General features: G+C 42.2%; 1 protein-coding gene across 1 annotated transcript in view; it reads right to left on the bottom strand.

Annotated features, from left to right (window-relative positions):
- lsamp (limbic system associated membrane protein) overlaps positions 1-15,946 on the bottom strand; it is an 879,542-nt gene extending 863,596 nt beyond the window's left edge. Inside the window, exon 1 of the mRNA XM_053872548.1 lies at positions 15,751-15,946. Within this exon, the coding sequence (XP_053728523.1) occupies positions 15,751-15,814 (64 nt within the window). The 5' untranslated portion in view covers positions 15,815-15,946. The remainder of the gene's footprint in view (positions 1-15,750) is intronic.
- Between the last annotated feature and the right edge of the window lie 1,372 nt (positions 15,947-17,318).

Below are 17,318 nucleotides of genomic sequence, written 5' to 3'. Positions count from 1 at the left end.
GTCATGGGAAGGTGAGGCTTCATGAAGCGTGTCCTCACTTCCAGAGCTTAGTTGGTGGTGCACTTGTCTTAAAATGATTTAACGTGTCGTTCAAACATTTTTTTTTCAAATGCAATTCTTGCGAGTTTTTGCCTGGATATTTTATTTATTTATTTATTTATTTTTTATCTGTGGCACGCGCATCCCCCCCACACTTGTTCACATTACAGGTATAAATTGAAAATACTGTGTAGAGCACACTGTTACTGACAATGTGGCCATAGAGGCAACACTAGTATTTGGTGAGGAATACAGAAAGATTTCAATTTGTTTTGAAAGTTTGGGATATATTATGGTTGGCGATACTTTCCCAAGTCAGACGACAAATGGAGTTCGGTCAACAGGTCAACCATACTTCATGATTCATTTCTTAATATTGTTTTGGTACATCAATGATTTCATACACGTCACGCTGAGATGACTGGTCATGCTGTCATATCGCTGACCCATTTCAAAAACTATTTATAAAATTATTCCATCAAACTATTTATACATGCATTATTATATCAATAATTGAAAAAAAAACTGTCAACAAAAATTGTTGGAAAGAAAAAGTACAAATAGTTTCTTTCAATGCATATTCTGCCCTCAAATATGAACAAGCTAAACCACAGTGGGTATCTTGCTGCGGACCTCCAGTCCTTCTTCCTCTCGAGTTTTGGATACAACAATGAAGCTTAACTCAAATTGATGATGAATTCTGTTTGGAATGAACAAATAAACCGGTCTGTTTTGCACAAGAGTTGTTTTTAATTTTCCAATTGTGGCCCCCTGTGCAAGGTGATTTTTATCCAACAAACCATCCATCATCTTTGGAGGTTGAACATGGTGTGTGTTCAAGACGCGAGGAAATCAGACCCAAAAAAAACTGGAACATTCATCTCACGCCACATTATTCCTGCATTGACTTTGGACAACAACATACCAGACTAACATGTCACAAAGTTCAGGGAGGATAACAGTGTTGCAGGTAGATACCAAGTACGGCAGCACTTTTTTGGGAGCAGCTCGAAAATATGCCACAGAAAAATAGTGCCAACAAATAAAGGGGAGAGGAATGATGCCTTGCCTTTATGAATACCAGTCCTGTTATCAAGCCTCTCTGCAGCTCTGCCATGTCAATAATGGGTGAGAAAACACTGGCAGGTCTGGAACTGCAGAAATTAACTAATAAAACTCGGTTGTGGTTTGACAGCCTGAGCAGAGAGTTGACAAGCATCAATCAACTTGTATTTATCAAGACAGTGGATTCAATCTTTGCGCTGGGCCACTGAAGAATGGAGGTCAAAACGAAAAAGACAGCCAGCTTCAGGCAGGGCAGCGAAAGTTATCTGTCATTTGGGTTGGCTGTCAAGGAAACGACAGCTTAGTGTGCAGGGAAAAGGGATATAACAGTGAGACAGTGTCGGGCAAAGCAAGTGGAAAAAGGAAAGCATCGGTTACTTCAAAACAAGATCTACTTTGTTCATCACATGAACAAAAGGATCAGCAAGAGTTAAACATCTCTGGTGTGGTTAGACTCATTGCAGGATGAATTCTGGATGCAGGGATGACAGGTTGCTGTTCCACTGAAAGTGTGGTTTTAAAATGAAACATGAGCAGGAAATGTGCGTTGAGGCGTCAGATTGTGTATGGATGCTAAACACTTGATATACCACCGGAGAAAACTTCCTGTTTTGCCAAGTTTGTGAGCCCCAACAGACAATCTCCAGCGAGGAGAACATGCAGGGGGAAATGGCTCATGTCGGCACTGCTGGAGCAACAGCCGTTCTTCGGAACGCCAAAGCTTCATGAGCAGAGCAAAACTGGGGAACCCAGGTGTGACGTTTGAGTGCCGCTTCTTGCGTTGTGAGGCAGTCATTTTCAAAACTTTGCCGACAGACTTACCTCCTGTGCTTAGGGATGGAGAGCGCGGGGCAAACTTTGTGGTGAGAAGCAGAAATAGATGCCGAGCATAAACTCATGCTCATCGTGGATGTCCGTGCTACACAGTAAAGTTCTGGCCCAGGTGTATGAGATGTGGGAGGAACTCAAAGTATTTGGATTCCTTTCAAAGACATACCTCCGGCAAGCACATACGTACATACATAAAGTTGACATGGTTCCACTTATCAGGACGTGGCAAAATGTCAACCCTGCTGCACTTTGCGAGATAAACAAGACGTGAGAACTCTTGAGCTGAGTCCTTCATTGTTTTTCTCATGACTCGGTCACCAACCAACACAACCAACCTACACAAGTGAACACCAGTTGTTGGAAAGTAGATTGTTCAGGAGCATGAGACAAGGTCAAGGCTTGCAGCGACCCATTGTAATCTGTCAGACTGAATGTTACATTAAGCACTGTATGGTGTCAACCCTCTTTGTTTCCCCCCAGCCGGGATTTTCACCCACTTTGCTTAGACTACTCATGCAAAAGGGGGGGCTTCCTCCTCCCCTGATGATGATGATGGAAGATGATGGAAGACTGCGACTGTCAGGACACACACGTAAGGCGGGGGAGCAAACACCTCAAAGAAAAAGCCCAGGTTTGCCTTCGAGAGATAAACGGTTTGAAGTGAAGAAAGGCAAATTCTTAAAAAAAAAACTAAATAATTCAAAAGTAAAAGGGATGAGACAGTTGTCCACTTCCAGACCTCGGTGACTACATGAGTTTGTTTCTGATCAGAAACCCTTGGTTTTCTTCCTGCCCGTTTGAGAATCTCCCCTCACGCTGTTCCTGCAGCTACTTCATGAATCATCCATCACTTCCATCTGGAGGATTCAAGCTGTCGCTCGACTGAGAGTTCAGACTGATTGGATTTCTCTTCCAATTCCATTATTATGCGTCTTTATTTCATTTTCTCTTTTGAGAAGAAGATATAGGCTAATGAGACAGACTATTGCGTTACAAGCTACTTTCAGTCTCACCTTTCGACTCAATAGCTCGTCCATTGTTGCCTCACTGAGAACACGCTTCACCATCTATATTGACGCCACCAGAGGGGTTTCAATTTAACATCTCCACTGTCTGTTTAACCGAGATTCTACTTAAAAATTGATTTTTTGGATTTCCCTGAAATCGCATCTCAAAAGAAAACTAATATCTACAAAAACTGACAATGTGTTAGAGACATAGTGGTTGATACAAAAAAAGGTTTTTCATAAGCAAGTTTAAATATCTTGATATAAGACTTTAAAAGATTTTGGGACAACAGTAATGAGGGAAGAATATCTTCGTAAATTTCGATGTTTCTTGTCCAAAAATAATCAGACATTAAAAAAAAATGACAAAATGTATTAGTCCTAGTTATTTAATTCATAATTCATATTGGCAATATTTCATACAATTTTTTATCAGGGTTATGGGAGGACAACGAAGTCAATATATTTCATATACCACTTCAGAGAAATTGATTATTGGCTTTTCCCTGAAATCACATCTCAAAAGAAAACTGATGTCTGCAAAAACTGACAATGTTAGATACATAGTGGTTGATACCAAAAAAGGTTTTTCATGAGCAAGTTTAAATATCTTGACATAAGACTGAAACTTATTATTCCTAGTTATTTAATTCATGATTCATATTGGCAATATTTCATACAAGTATTTGTTGCCAGGGAGGACAACAAAGTCGATATATTTCTTTTTTCTTAACCACATTTTCTTTATTCGGCAGTGTGCGCGACAGAATGGCATTGAAAATCTTTGAGTCTCTAATACTTGAGATGGTAAATAAATCTGCCAAAGGTTTGTGCCAGAGTAAGAAGCAAACTTTTAAGGGGAAAAAAAGGGTGGGAAAGGCAGATCTACTTGGGAACATTTAGCAAACCTGATCCACTGACTTTACTTCACAAGCCGTGCTGACTTCAAAATCAGTACCATGGACAGAGAGTGCAGAGTTGACTCACTGAAAACGTGTTCATGTGCAAGCATCCAAAGAGAAGTGTCTGCACAACAGCAAGTTGTCATTTGTTTAACCGCCAATTTAATGATGCGATTGTTGTCACGATAGACTGGCTTGATGTTGATCATGATTGATGTGTTCAATAAATGACAGGCGGCGAACAGTAACAAGCCAGCTGTTTTAAGTGAAGAGGAGTATAACAATTTAAAAACGAAAACAACGGCGGAAATTTTAATAACCATGCTGTGTACAATGCAAAACAGCCATCTGATATTGCTGTATAGAGATGAAGATAAAGTAGTGCTTCAACCTCAGGTGGAATCAAGTTAAAGGTTGCTCCATAACGCTCCATCTACAGCTGTTGGAATCCACATCATGGTATTGGAACCCAGCCTTCTATGTTTGAATTCTGTACTGAGAAGTCAAGTCATGCGATGCCTGAAGGGAATAAGAAGGAGTTCATTTGGAGGCTATTCTGTTGGTGTTGAGTCCTGCAGGGCAGCAAGGTGTGGCCAAATATTCATACCACAAAACCTCCACTGTGATGTGATCGACTTTCCTCCCATCGCTAAGAGAGGCCATCAATTGGGAAAGGCCTATCCTTCCACACCAAAAACTGATAGTGAGATGCAGGGAATTCCACCAGGGATAAATATACCACAAGTTACGCAACAAGCTCAAAAGCCTTTGTGCGTTCCAGCGACAAGTGTTCCATCAGAAAGAGTCTTCCGCACTCAGGCTGGGTTTAAAAACAAAACATAAGAAGAATTTCATGGAAGTTGATATAAAGAATGAAATAGATTTGCGTGAGACACATGGGCTTGGATTGAAATCATGAAAGTCAGGTGGATTTATAAACTTCCCTACTCTAGTGCACTTGCTGCAGTCAGTGTTCAGTGACACATGCTGCATTTGGTTTCATCACCACATCTAAAGTTGCGCGTGAGATGCACTTATACACATCCAAATAATCATTAGTTTTCACAATATCTCCAAAAAAGCAACTGCTGTTGTGAGTCTGAATAACGCTGAAAACAATGTCAGAATTCGCTGCATAGCATTCAACCAGTGGCGCGGATGGTCCCCCAGTCTGTGTAAACAGAGGGTCAAACTCACTCACTGCCAGATGCAGAGCTGCACGCTGGTGTTTCACCATGTTTAACTCTGGTTACCACTAGTCATGTTAGCACTGTCACTCTAAAAACGGGGAAATCTATGGAAGCCCCGGAGGACAACTGGTGTGGCGCTAGCAAGTGGAGTTAAAAAAAAAAAATCAGCCGACAACTAAAACTCAAGAAACTTGTTGTTAATTTTGCAACACACATATATATATATATATATATATATATATATATATATATATATATATAAAACAAGAATTTGCACCAGAGCAATGACAAATGGAACAAATTAGGTCGATTCTCACATGTCACACTCCAAAAAGGTAAATTGGCAACACATAAAAATGATAAAAATATGGAAAATAAATCGGAAAAAAATAAAAATCACTCTATAATTCAGTTGCCAGGGAGCCGACGGCTCAGTGGCAAGAGATCTTCTTAGTGATACTTAAAGTGAAATAAAAATTAGAAAAGTCAGGAAACAAGAAAGAAGATATTGAACTGCCCTGCGATGTCACTATGGCACAAGCAGTGAGGAAAGAGTCACCTGCATTTGTGTCCGCTGATGCAGTATATAAGAGAACTTTCAGTTCTAATGTATACAGCAGTAGTGTTCTTAACCAATAGAACACCACGTATTGTTTAGTCTACTATCAAATGGTTAAATGACCACCATGTAGCCAGAATTTCTAAATGATTGAAGGGTAAAACACCTCATTTTTTCAAAAGTATTTTTTCAACTTGTAAATGAATGGTCCAAACAGCGAGATATTCTTAAAATAGACTTTCAGATTAACCTATTTGGCTGTGATTAATCTGTTGTATCTTTTAATATAAAAAGTATGACACTTTGCTTTTCATTTTCGAGGCACAGACATGTGGTCTGCGATAAGGCGATATCACCGATAAGGCTGTTATTATGCAGACAAAATTCAGGAGTCAGAGACTAAAACAATAAAAGAGCCTGACTCGTGAACGCTGCAGTGCAAGTCTCTTTTGGAAGCGCACTGTGCCACCCAAGCAAATGCCCTTGCTGAGAAGGAAACAATGCTGAGATTGTTGACAAAAGTCAATTTCCAGACCAGTATCCAAGTCATAAATGGTGAGGCATGCACTACAGTCACCAGCTTTCTAGCTTGTATACTGAAAGGATAAAAAAATGTATGAGAAGTTCATGATCACCATCTGTGTTAATACAAAAATGAAGAATTGCCATTAAAAAATACCAATTTTTAAACCACAAGCTTTTGAACGTTTAGATCATGTAGAACTAGAGAAGCCTGCGAGACATTTTGGTCGGATTGTCTGCCATATAAACCGGTTTCACTTCAGTGAATGACAGATTTAGTGAAGATAAGCCACAGCATCTGACAGAGATAGCACAAGGGGGACTGGGAGAGCTCAAGTATCTTTGTAGAAAAACTGCTACGGCCTCATGAAAAAGTGTCCCAACTCTCAGAGCTCAGTAGGGGGCGCTCTCCGAAAATGAAATGCACAAGTCAAAGTCAAAAGCTCAAGGTTTCGTCAAAAGGTCAGGTCATGTCACAGTTCTATCCCACAGTATGACATCACAAACAAGCTCCAATGAGAAAGACTGCAGAGTTGTTCTCCACCAGGGGCCATTCCAAGTTTATGTCAAACGTTCACTGCTGCTAACAAACTGCACGTCATTTCTGGAAAAAAAAAACAAAAAAAAACTCCTGTTACTCTTATGACAGAGTGAAGAATTCTTCTGCCAAACTTCTCCATTTCCATAGCATTACAACGCAGAACGAAAGTGAATATTTATGGTTATTCATCACTGAAATCGAAAGTGCCTTTTAAGGAATATTGCATCAAAGAGTCCATTTAGATTCCATTTTCTCGCAACAATGAAGCCCCCATGAGTGCATGGCTCATTGAGTTATTATAATAACCAACACTACAGTGTTTCGCATCCAAACATAAAAGTATATTGTACATCAAAAGAAGCAAATAAGTCACTCCCTGCAAACATGAATAAATGTTGAGCACAAGCATCAACCCTCCTGCCAAGAGGAGAAAAGTGTTAATTCTCAGTAATCGACACAAGCTCACAAGGATATCTATTTTGTTTTTAACCTTCCTTTTTAACCATTCCTCAATGATATCGATTTAACTGGGCGTGCCGACTTTGTCACTACAATGCTAAAAAATGGCAACGCAGTGTCAATATCCAGGGAGATTTGATACGCAATACAATGGGGATGGAAAAAAGCCAAACACTTCAAAAGTCATGGTCCTCACAGATGTTCCCTGCCAAAGCCCGGTCTCGCAGTCGGCCAGGCTTTTAGCGAGGAGGGCGTCCGGGCTTCTGCATGAACATGAAAAAATGGATACCCGATTCTCGACCGTAGCTTGGCCGCCAGCTTATGCCGTTATATGGTGGCATCTGGTGTTCAAGCTACGAGAAACGGGCGTCCATTTTTTCATGTTTTTCAGACGCCCAGACGCCCGCCTAGCCTGCTGTCGGCCTGCTGAGCTGCTTGCGATGGTGCAGGTCTGGCATGCTGCATCTCCTTACCTTGGCAACTTAGAACCGTAACTGGATACAGCACTGTCAGGTTGTCATACATGAGTCTGGGCGTGAGTCCCGTAAACTGGAAAAATGGACGCCCTCTGGCACTTAGCTTGTTGTAAGGCAAAGAATCATTATAAAAAATTTTTTTTTTAATTCATCAGGGTCAGTCAAGTAAAACAGCTGCCCAGGAGACCCCTGCATCTGAAAGCAGCAACTTAGTTCATCTCTGCTAACGAAAATTTGACTCAGATGTTTGTTAAAATAAAAAGTTCTTTGTATTTTATTTTATTTTTAAGTTTCTTTTTTTCTTAGCAACTTGTCATGTCAGACGATGACTTTGGACTTTTGGACTTTGGACAGCCTGTTTCAAAATCCTAGCTAAAAGCCTGGTACCAGTACATTTTTATTTATTATTTTATTATTTAGTTCCTCGCACATATGAAGCCATCAGCAGATCTTTTTGTCATGATTCAGTAGTGCTTTGGGCGCCAACCCAGCTGCTTCTGCATTGCCCTCAGAACGTCGAGGTCCGTCGCACTGCGCTGCGAGGGGCTTCACTTCACAAATAAGAAACCCGATAGACCATGCAGAGTTTAGCATCACATCATGATTGAGGGTTGAATAAACTAAAACAAACACTCGGGTGACAAGTCATACACTCCTCAGCCAAAACATTAAATTATTTAGAAGTATATATCTGATAAAAAAAAAAATACCATTTCAAGGATCACAATATCCCGCTACAGATCATTCTTCTGACGGCTGACTGTTAACAAGCCAGGCGTGACTCTGGCGATGAATCTGGCAAAGCTTCAGCCAACAAATAACAGACAAACACAAGACGCCTGCCTCTGCAGGGTTTAGTCTGATTCTAGCCGGAATATTAAAGGAATTAAACCACAACCAAAAAAAAATAAAACTGAACTTTTGAAAAAAATGTCAATGAGACAAGGCAACAAATGAGTTCAGGCCAATGTGAGCACAAACAAATCCAGGCAACAGAGTCTGGCGAATCTTTGCAATGACTCGATCATCCCAGACCTATGACTCATCACATGGCCAACTCACCTCAACAACTTCGGGAACAACTTCGCAGTGATCTTTTTCACTTGAATGTGCGGGACAAATAAAGGACATCTAACCGAGTATAGAGCGCCATCTAGTGGGTTCTGTAAATAAGGACACTGTTTAATGAAGCCTCACAAGCCGATCGCTACAAAAAAAAAGTATTCTGCACACTACTGGTTGTAGAACTCAGACAGTGTCTCCTCAAAGCCATATGATCATTGAGGCATCTTCTCTATTGGGTTCCCAGCAACACTTCGCCGCGTGACTGCACAACAAATACATCTGTGTTGCTTCCAACGAGGCTGTACTTCAAAAATGACAGGTTCAAGTGAGCAGTAAATCATTCCACAGAAGGATTGTGGTTCTTCTTCCTGGAAACAAGAGCTGTGTTGTCCTCTGACAGACGCATTTATCAAAAACACAGAGAGGACAGGAGTCGTGGTGTCACACAATCAGATGACAAAAAGGCTTCATGTAGAACTGGATCAAAATGGATCAACACTACACATGAAGCCGTGGTTACAATGGAACAATGTGGCCAGAAAGAAACGATAAATCAGCTTAAAATGTACTCAACGGCGGTGACAGAAAAGAAAAAAAAAAATCATAAAAAGGTGTTATGAGCCCATTAGCAAAGAAATGAAGTGCTTTCATGTCACTTAACAGTGAAAATGGAATCAATTCCAATGACATAAATTTGAATTTAGCGTTTCCATTTTCACCCTTCACGATAAGTAGATTCTTCATTGAGGATAATCAGACAAGTGGCATTAATCGCAGGCCGCATGACAACAATGTATATGCGTGTCAACACATCACAGCAGCCTTTGATGGTGGCAGAAGTAAAACTCGGATGAGGTAGAATGTCCTGCAGTGAAGGGAAGGGTGACAGAGAGGAATATATTTGAAAACCCTCTCAGCTACATCTCTGTGTCTCCATGGTATCCAGGCGCCTCGGGAGGATTAGCAACATGACAGTAATAGAAATGTGAAGAGCAGAACTTTTAATGTGACAGATCCTGTTGGCCCCGTCTGCCACTTCAAGCTAATGTGTACGCACCTGGGAGGGGGGTTGTGCGTTTGTGTGATACACCTGAGAAGGAAGTGTCTGTTTAGAATGATGTTAAAGGGCATCTTGGAAATAAGTGCTACATGTTCCTTTTATGTCAATGAGTGTAATTAAATAGATGTAGAGAGATGGATTACACTTTTAACAAGAGTTGTGACACCGTTTTTTTCACAGCAACGGTGAACTAACTGAAAAGGACGGCAGGAAACGTGCTTTAACAAAGCTCTATCCTAACAAAAGTAGGGCTGGCGAGGCTCCATAAAACTGTCCTCATTTCCAGACCTCAATAGGTGGCGCTTTTGGTTTTAAAAATGCGGTGAGATTTCATTGAAATAGCTGTTGAAATCCCAAAATGTTAGAACAAGAGTGCCACCTAGAGGGCTGTGAATACCAGCACACTGTTTCATGAAGCCTTGCATGTCCATCACCTCTCTTAAAGTTATTTTTATTGCAGTGCAAACCAACACTGGAACGCTCCAAAAGCCCAACTTTACAATAGCAAATTCACCAAAACTTTTGCTAACTTCATTATTGGAATGCGCCTCAAAGACGTCCTTGGAAGAAGGACACGGGTGACAGTTATTGAGTTGTTTATTTGCATCTTGTTGCTTTAAATAAAAGCACACTTCTTGCCTGAAAGCCTCGACTGTTTATTTACGCGAGAGTCACTAAAGTATTTAAGACCATCTGTAAATCGCATTAAAACATTTTATCAAATGAATCAGCACGATTAATTCATCCACGTAATTTTACACTGCCCTACTTTCAACCATTATAACAGCCCGTGCTCCCCCAAACCAGTATGAATAAAAACACGACATATTAACTAAGGATGTGCCGATACCGATACCAATAGAGCTACTCACTCCGATACCGACCTGTTTCGCGATCAGATACATCTCATGACATAACACTCGTGACATAAACCATAACTACTAAAGTGTTCCTTGCTATATTCCACAGATTTGGCTGCCATCTATTCTCCCACATCCATTCTCATATCAGTAACAGTTACATTATTAACAGAGCACGGCACGGCAGGGAGTGTCTGACAGGAAATCAGCCTGTGAAAGGTGTTGTGAATAGGATGTCGAATAGGAAATCTCTTGAAATATAACACAAAAAAACACCAAGTAAATAGCTACATTACCGAAATTGGCATCAGCCATTCATCTAGTGAACTCAGTCAGTCAGTGAATGAACGGACCGCCAGTCTGCCGAGACACAGGTAGCTCCAGTAAGACTCATAGAACAGTGGAATTTAAGAGTGTGTCAGCCGTTGAGGCACAGATCTTCCTTTGGTGTCAAGAAAGCTACTTTATTGGAATTTTATGCGGATAAAAAGCGGAGGGTTTTTCTCTCAACTGCAGAAACACCGCAGAGACACTGTCAACTACCTAAAAGCTGAAAACATCAGTTATCAGAGATGACGGGAGGCTTACGGAGACTTTGCGGCTGTCAGAAGCAATCCTCTCCCCAGCTTTCTCGGCCGGGGAAGGGCCGAAGGAATAAGTGAGTGACTGACAGACGGTCTTACATTACGTAAAAATCGAGTCTGATGGCAACCACTTCAAAAACGTGAGTGAAGAATGGCAGATGAAAAGTGTTGGAGGCTGCCAGGTGAAGGTTTGCTGTTCATCAATGGATGTGGAAATTCTATCCATCATTCAGCAGAAGGAGAACGTAGGTTCTGATGTAGATGACGGAACACTTTGTTCTCATTAGTTAAAAAGCATATGAGAGGAGGAAAGTCGGGCGATATTATCAAGAGGAATATATGATCAAAGCTCGAGCAGGAAGGTTGCAATTACAACCCCGGCATAAAACGTGCTTGTTCTAATCCCTATAGACTTGCAACATGAGAGAGGAACGTACAGAAATGGCACAGCACATTATCCATCCATCCATATATCCAGCACGGTGATACCTTTAGGTGAGGGGGAAAAACAGTTGCCTTATGGGTCATTTCCAGTCCTTATGAAGGAGGACACTGCAATGATCCGTCTCTCCATCTCATTCTCTATCGTTCCCACACATGAAGACCAAAGTACTTGACCTTCTCCACCTGGAGGTGCATCCAGACAGGGAACCCTTGCCACCTGGCTATACCTAAAATATTGTCCATCAAAACGGTGAACTGAACCAGTGACTGAGGACGGGCTCATGCAGCCTCATGAAGCACTGTGCTCATCTGTAGAGCCCAGTTAATATTCAATAATAAACTTGTTGTTTACAACTAAAAGCTCTACCCAAGTGCACTGTGAAAACATGCTTCATGAAGACTATAGTATAGTTTTAACAGGTTTGGTACACAACACACTTCACTGTCTTCTTTCTCAAAAAAAAAAAACAAATAAAATGATGCACATATACCAACAAACTTCGCAAGATCTTGTTGAAGCTGAGGCACTGCACTGCCAGACAAACCCTTCCGTGCAATGACCCTTTATCAAAAGAAGCAACTATTTCAAGCGGGGGTCTTATAAGGGGGCCAGCAGGGGCAGGTATTTGTCCAACCAATGAAGGTCACATCTTAACAAGTTGATCGCCAGTCTGGTGCACCTTGTTTCAGATGAAACCTGGTTGGTTTAACTGTAAACAAAAACCCGCACCCACTGTGGCCGATCAGGCTGTGCTCCTGACTACGTTGCTGAAATCACTAAAGTACTATTATATAGCTGTGCCTTCGTAATACTAAAATAATACAGCTGGGCCTTTGAAGTACAAGTCAGGTACAAGCGGAAAAAGGAGCATTTAGCACAATGAAACGTCTAACAATAAAAAATATAAAATAATATGAGTCAAATGAAGCAATGACGACCAACCTGGGTGAGTAAAACACGGTCCTTAACAACGCTGGATCGATGAAGACATTAGATTTCACTTAACCAAGACTTCATAGGAGAAAGTCCACAGTAAATCCGACCTGTCACACAGCTATTTTGTGGCTGATGTTTTTCTTCCTGTCTTGGTGATGCCAGTTTAAAGGTGAATTGTCAGGCAGAAAATGAAATCCAGTCTCTCTTATTTATCAGATGGTTCACACCGGGTTATTTAATCGATTGAAATATCTCTGAACGTAACATTGCCACATGAATAATCGTGTAAAAAAAATCTTCCCTGGAAACACAAGGATTGCCGCCAAAAGCATTTCTTTGTTTGGCAATCTGCAAAGCTCGCTGCCCCACAGCAGAGGAGCAGAGCTGTGAGAGATGGTGTTCAAAGTAAAGGTCAGAGTTTTATAATGTTCTAAAGTAAACGACAGATCAGCGAGGTGAAAATAAAAGCTGATGTGACGTGAGCTCTCCGCTTGCCTCCTGATCACAGACGTGCTTTTGGATCGGCTGGAACAATGCAGCAAAACAGGCTGCTGCTCCACACTCCAATAGCAATCTTAAAGTCAATGCAAAGGTCATATTCCTTGCTGCATGTCAAGTTACCTTTCTGCTCTCTCCAGCTCTGATTCAACAGCTTCTTGGAAATGTATTGGAGCTGTGATCTTAAGCACCTTTCACTTGAAGCAAATGCTGATCTCTCTTTGCTAATTCCACTGTGGAGTCAAGCACTGGCAAAGTTCCTTCAAGCTGCCGAAGACTGATTCTGAAGTGATGAAGCCAGGAGCCGCTGATGAGTCCTCGGATTGGCAGATAGCATCAACAGGCGCTCTCATCATCTGCCCATCTGTGGTAATCTCCACACCAACCCCAACAAGAGCAGCGCTCTCTGATGATGCCTCCATGTCAGGTGTGATGCTACACATTTCAAGGGACGGTGCGGGCACTGATGAGCCTGCTGAAGCTGCAGGTTACCCAGTTTAAAACAGGGATCTGAGACGGAATATTTCAGCAGAATCTTAAGATTCAACGCGGAGCGCAAGCTGAATGTGAGCAGCATGTAAAGAGAGGCAGAGAGAGAAGACTGACTTGAATAAAGAGTTGTTCAACAGTGAGGCGCGGTAATCTGGCCTCATCCGCCGCATGACAACGAATACATTTCTTCATTGCCTCTCTTTCAGAATTTAGAACAAATTAAAAACATCAGCCAACACTTACGACTTAATAGCACCAGTGATTCAAAACAGAAATGTGTTTGGTTCATTTATTTCTACTTCCTAAACTGCTGTGCAAATGGAAAAAGGAAAATAGACGAGGAAACAGTTTGGTACAGAGTCAAGTCTGGTTCTCAAGATTTAAGTCAATTCTGGACATGATAGGAGGGTCCCCGAACATATGGCAAATATCGTTCAGTGCAAGGTTCAAGGACGGCAGACGACTTCTCCATCTGCCAACAATTGGCATGTGATGTTATAGAAGGCAAAATAATGCCTGGTGGTCCAATGCGGCTTCCGCGTGCCAACTGTGGGCTCTGAGGAGCGACAATATGTGCTCTCTGACTGATCGACAAATCACCAGATTTACTGAAAGTAAACTACTGAGGCACAAACACAATCTCCACGATGACAATTCTGCATCGATAAATTCGATAAACATGTGGCTCACTCACTGCATTGGACTTGCATACATGAACATGACGAGACTGCGACGGCGCACCGCGCTCTCCAGCTCCGCGGTGTTTGACAGCCGACACCGGCGTGTGAGAGTTGTGGAGACTTTGGTTCACGATGATAGCTCACTCCATAGGTTACGAAACCACCCCTCATCACTGAGGCGACAATACTAAATAACTTCTTGTGGGCCCCTTAATATGACTTGACGGGCTGTGTTCGGCCCACTGGCCTTGAGTTTGCTACATAACTGCCAAGGGAAAAAGTAGGCGTAATACTTCCAATAATTGAACAGCCTGCAATACTAAATATGGACATGTGCACGTGCGTGTGTGTGATATTGTGTATCTGGTACGATGAACACCCTCGATCCACTCTCTATTTAAAGAGTCTGTACTTTGAACAATTTGATGCCAAGCGATGTTGAAGAGATGATACCATGTCATGCTGATGCTGATCTGGAATAAACCAAAGCTTGGATCCCACTACTTCTCTGCTTCTTTCTGCCCCTGACTCTACGCCCTGAGAAGCGTAGAACCTGCTGGCCGGACAACAAGCAGCACCAGAGGAACTAGGTCCCAGAATTCATCATAAACACGAACTGTGTTGTGGTGTTTTGGTTCCCTCCGACTCCTCAACATGACTCCCTCTTGCTCGCATCTCAGTCCATTCTCTTGTTTTCGGTCTCCTGTTATTCCTCCTCCCTCTCTGGCACTCGTGTTCTGGGCCGGCTGCCAGAGTCAGAGCAGTGCGAAAGTGAAGCCAACATGCTTGGTCAGGCCGTACCGCTATTCTAGGTACCGTGTTCCTTTGGGAGGCGGAAAGCTAATTGATTCAACCCTTTAGTCTGCGGAAACGTGTGGAAGAGACTTTATTAGAACAATCCAGCTGCGGTGGAAGAGAGATCTGGAAGGTCAGCCGTGTAAATGAAGACTGGGTTTACAAGATCTGCTCAAATAAAATCTTAAAAGCTCTGTCCAATTAAGAACAGTGGCCCTTTATGGGACCAAAAGCTTGGTTTTGGAGAATATATTTTCATGGAGAGATGGACGCACATTTTTAAACCAATATGACTCAGTCAAACCACCTGATGAATACTGGTTAGATATATTGTATTAAGATGCCGAGAAAATTTATTAAAACGTTAAAAAAAATGTAAAACATGAATAAACTATGTCAAGTACATGTGAAAACTTGGATCCGTTATTAAACCACGCCTGAAGCCTGTTGCCACCACGTTAGTGAGCGCGCTTTCTATCAGCCTCCCAAGCGCTAAGAAAATAACAATTAAATAAAATAAATGTTTGATGTCTGCCACACCTGAACGCATGAAAGTTCTCTTTTTTTGTCATGCACTTTAAAGCTCTCTTCTGCAGGGCGTTTTGGGATTTCAATCACGCGCACTCCTTGGTTTGCGCGCAAGAGTAAATGGCACCGACTTGTCAGTCACTACAATGACCCACTAAGTGTTTTTTTTTTGTTTTTTTTTTTTGGTTAGTAGAGTAAGAAACAGGCGCTTCTTACCTTGAAATGCGAAGAGGAAAGCGACGCCTGGGATCCAAACGCTGTAAATCCAGAAGTAACGCATGGTGTGGCTTAAACCAGGTCCAGCTGCTCCAGTCGAAAACTTGGCGCCCGGGCGAGGATCTGTATCCACTGGGAAGGTCTTGAGCTCGAAGTCAGAGGGCTATCCTCGCGAAATAAGCGTCTCAGACAGTCAGAGCTGAGGGAGCGCAGCAGCAGCAGAAGTGCCGGAGAGCCGGGAGAAGTGGCGTCCTGTCTGTCTGCCAGCGTCCGCTGCTGCCGCTGCGGCCGTGCGCTGGTCTGCACCTCCATCTAGCGGCGGCACTTGGAACCAAACCTCTAACGCAGCGGAGCTCAATGAGCCTCACTCACATTTTGACAGTGCATTCTCAAGGTGATATATGTCAGAATACACCAGTCTGATTTTATAGTCATGGCGCTTTCAGATCAAACCAAAGAAAAAAGCTGTTTATTTGACGAGCATTTCATACAGAGAGAAGTGACATTTCTATTCACTGGCAGGTGATGTGTTTAAAAGAAAGACCAGCCTAACCTTGCAACAACAAGAAAAATATCTCTTTGGCTGGACAAAATTTCGTGGTCATATCCACCATTCACAGTTAAACATTTGCCTCACACTGAATGGATTAGCACAGCCATGGGCAAACTGCCGCCCGGGGGCCACAAGCGCCCGTTAAACGTTTCAATCCGGCCCGCTGAACTGGAAGAAATTAAACGAGTAAACCTTCCATACAATTCTGATATTTTCCCACTAGATGGCGCACTGTCGATACATTGCCTCAGTTGAGGTGAAGCGTTGGCCTATCTCCGTGTTTTACGCACTATAAGCCGCACCGAAATATTAGCAGCACCCACTAAAATTATGGAGGAAAATTGATTTTGTTCATAATAGCAAAGGCCAGCAAACGTCTGCCTGGGGGCGAGTTTTTAAAAGAATATATGGTGGAGACAGCAGGTATTTGCCCGGAGAGCAAAGACAAATTTGAGAAAATCAGTTTAGCACGACGGACAGTGACTCGACGTGTGGAACTAATAGATGAAGATATCACCAGTAGCTTAAAAAAAAAAGACAGAGTCATTCACATTGTACTCTTTAGCACTGGATGAACGCAACGACGTCAAAGACAGGGCTCAGCTCCTCATTTTTATCCGAGGTATCAACAACACTTTTGAAACAACGGAGGAGTTTTTGACAATGGAGTCCCTCAAAGGACAAACACGGGAAGAAGACTTGTTTGACCAGGAGTCTGATGGAAAATGCGAAGCTTCATTGGAGTAAGCTTGTCAACATCACCATCCCAAGATGTGAAATTTTTTCCCAATGAGGTGGGGTTACCAAAGCACTCCATCCCGCTGTCCTGGTCCGGCCCCTTTGTCAAATGTTAGAACCCCTGGATTAGAGTCTCAAATGAACTCGACCATTTCATCCCCCTCTTGGACACTTTTCCACTTCAAAACACTCCTGTGTGTTTCTTTATTTTAGCACATATTGTGCTGTCTTGTCAAGTTATCACCGAATTCATTTGTCTGGAGTCAAGTTCTTCTTT

The sequence above is a fragment of the Synchiropus splendidus genome, chromosome 8, assembly GCF_027744825.2.
Source record: "Synchiropus splendidus isolate RoL2022-P1 chromosome 8, RoL_Sspl_1.0, whole genome shotgun sequence".
Classification (NCBI taxonomy): domain Eukaryota; kingdom Metazoa; phylum Chordata; class Actinopteri; order Syngnathiformes; family Callionymidae; genus Synchiropus; species Synchiropus splendidus.
This window is presented reverse-complemented; position numbering and strand designations above follow the sequence as displayed.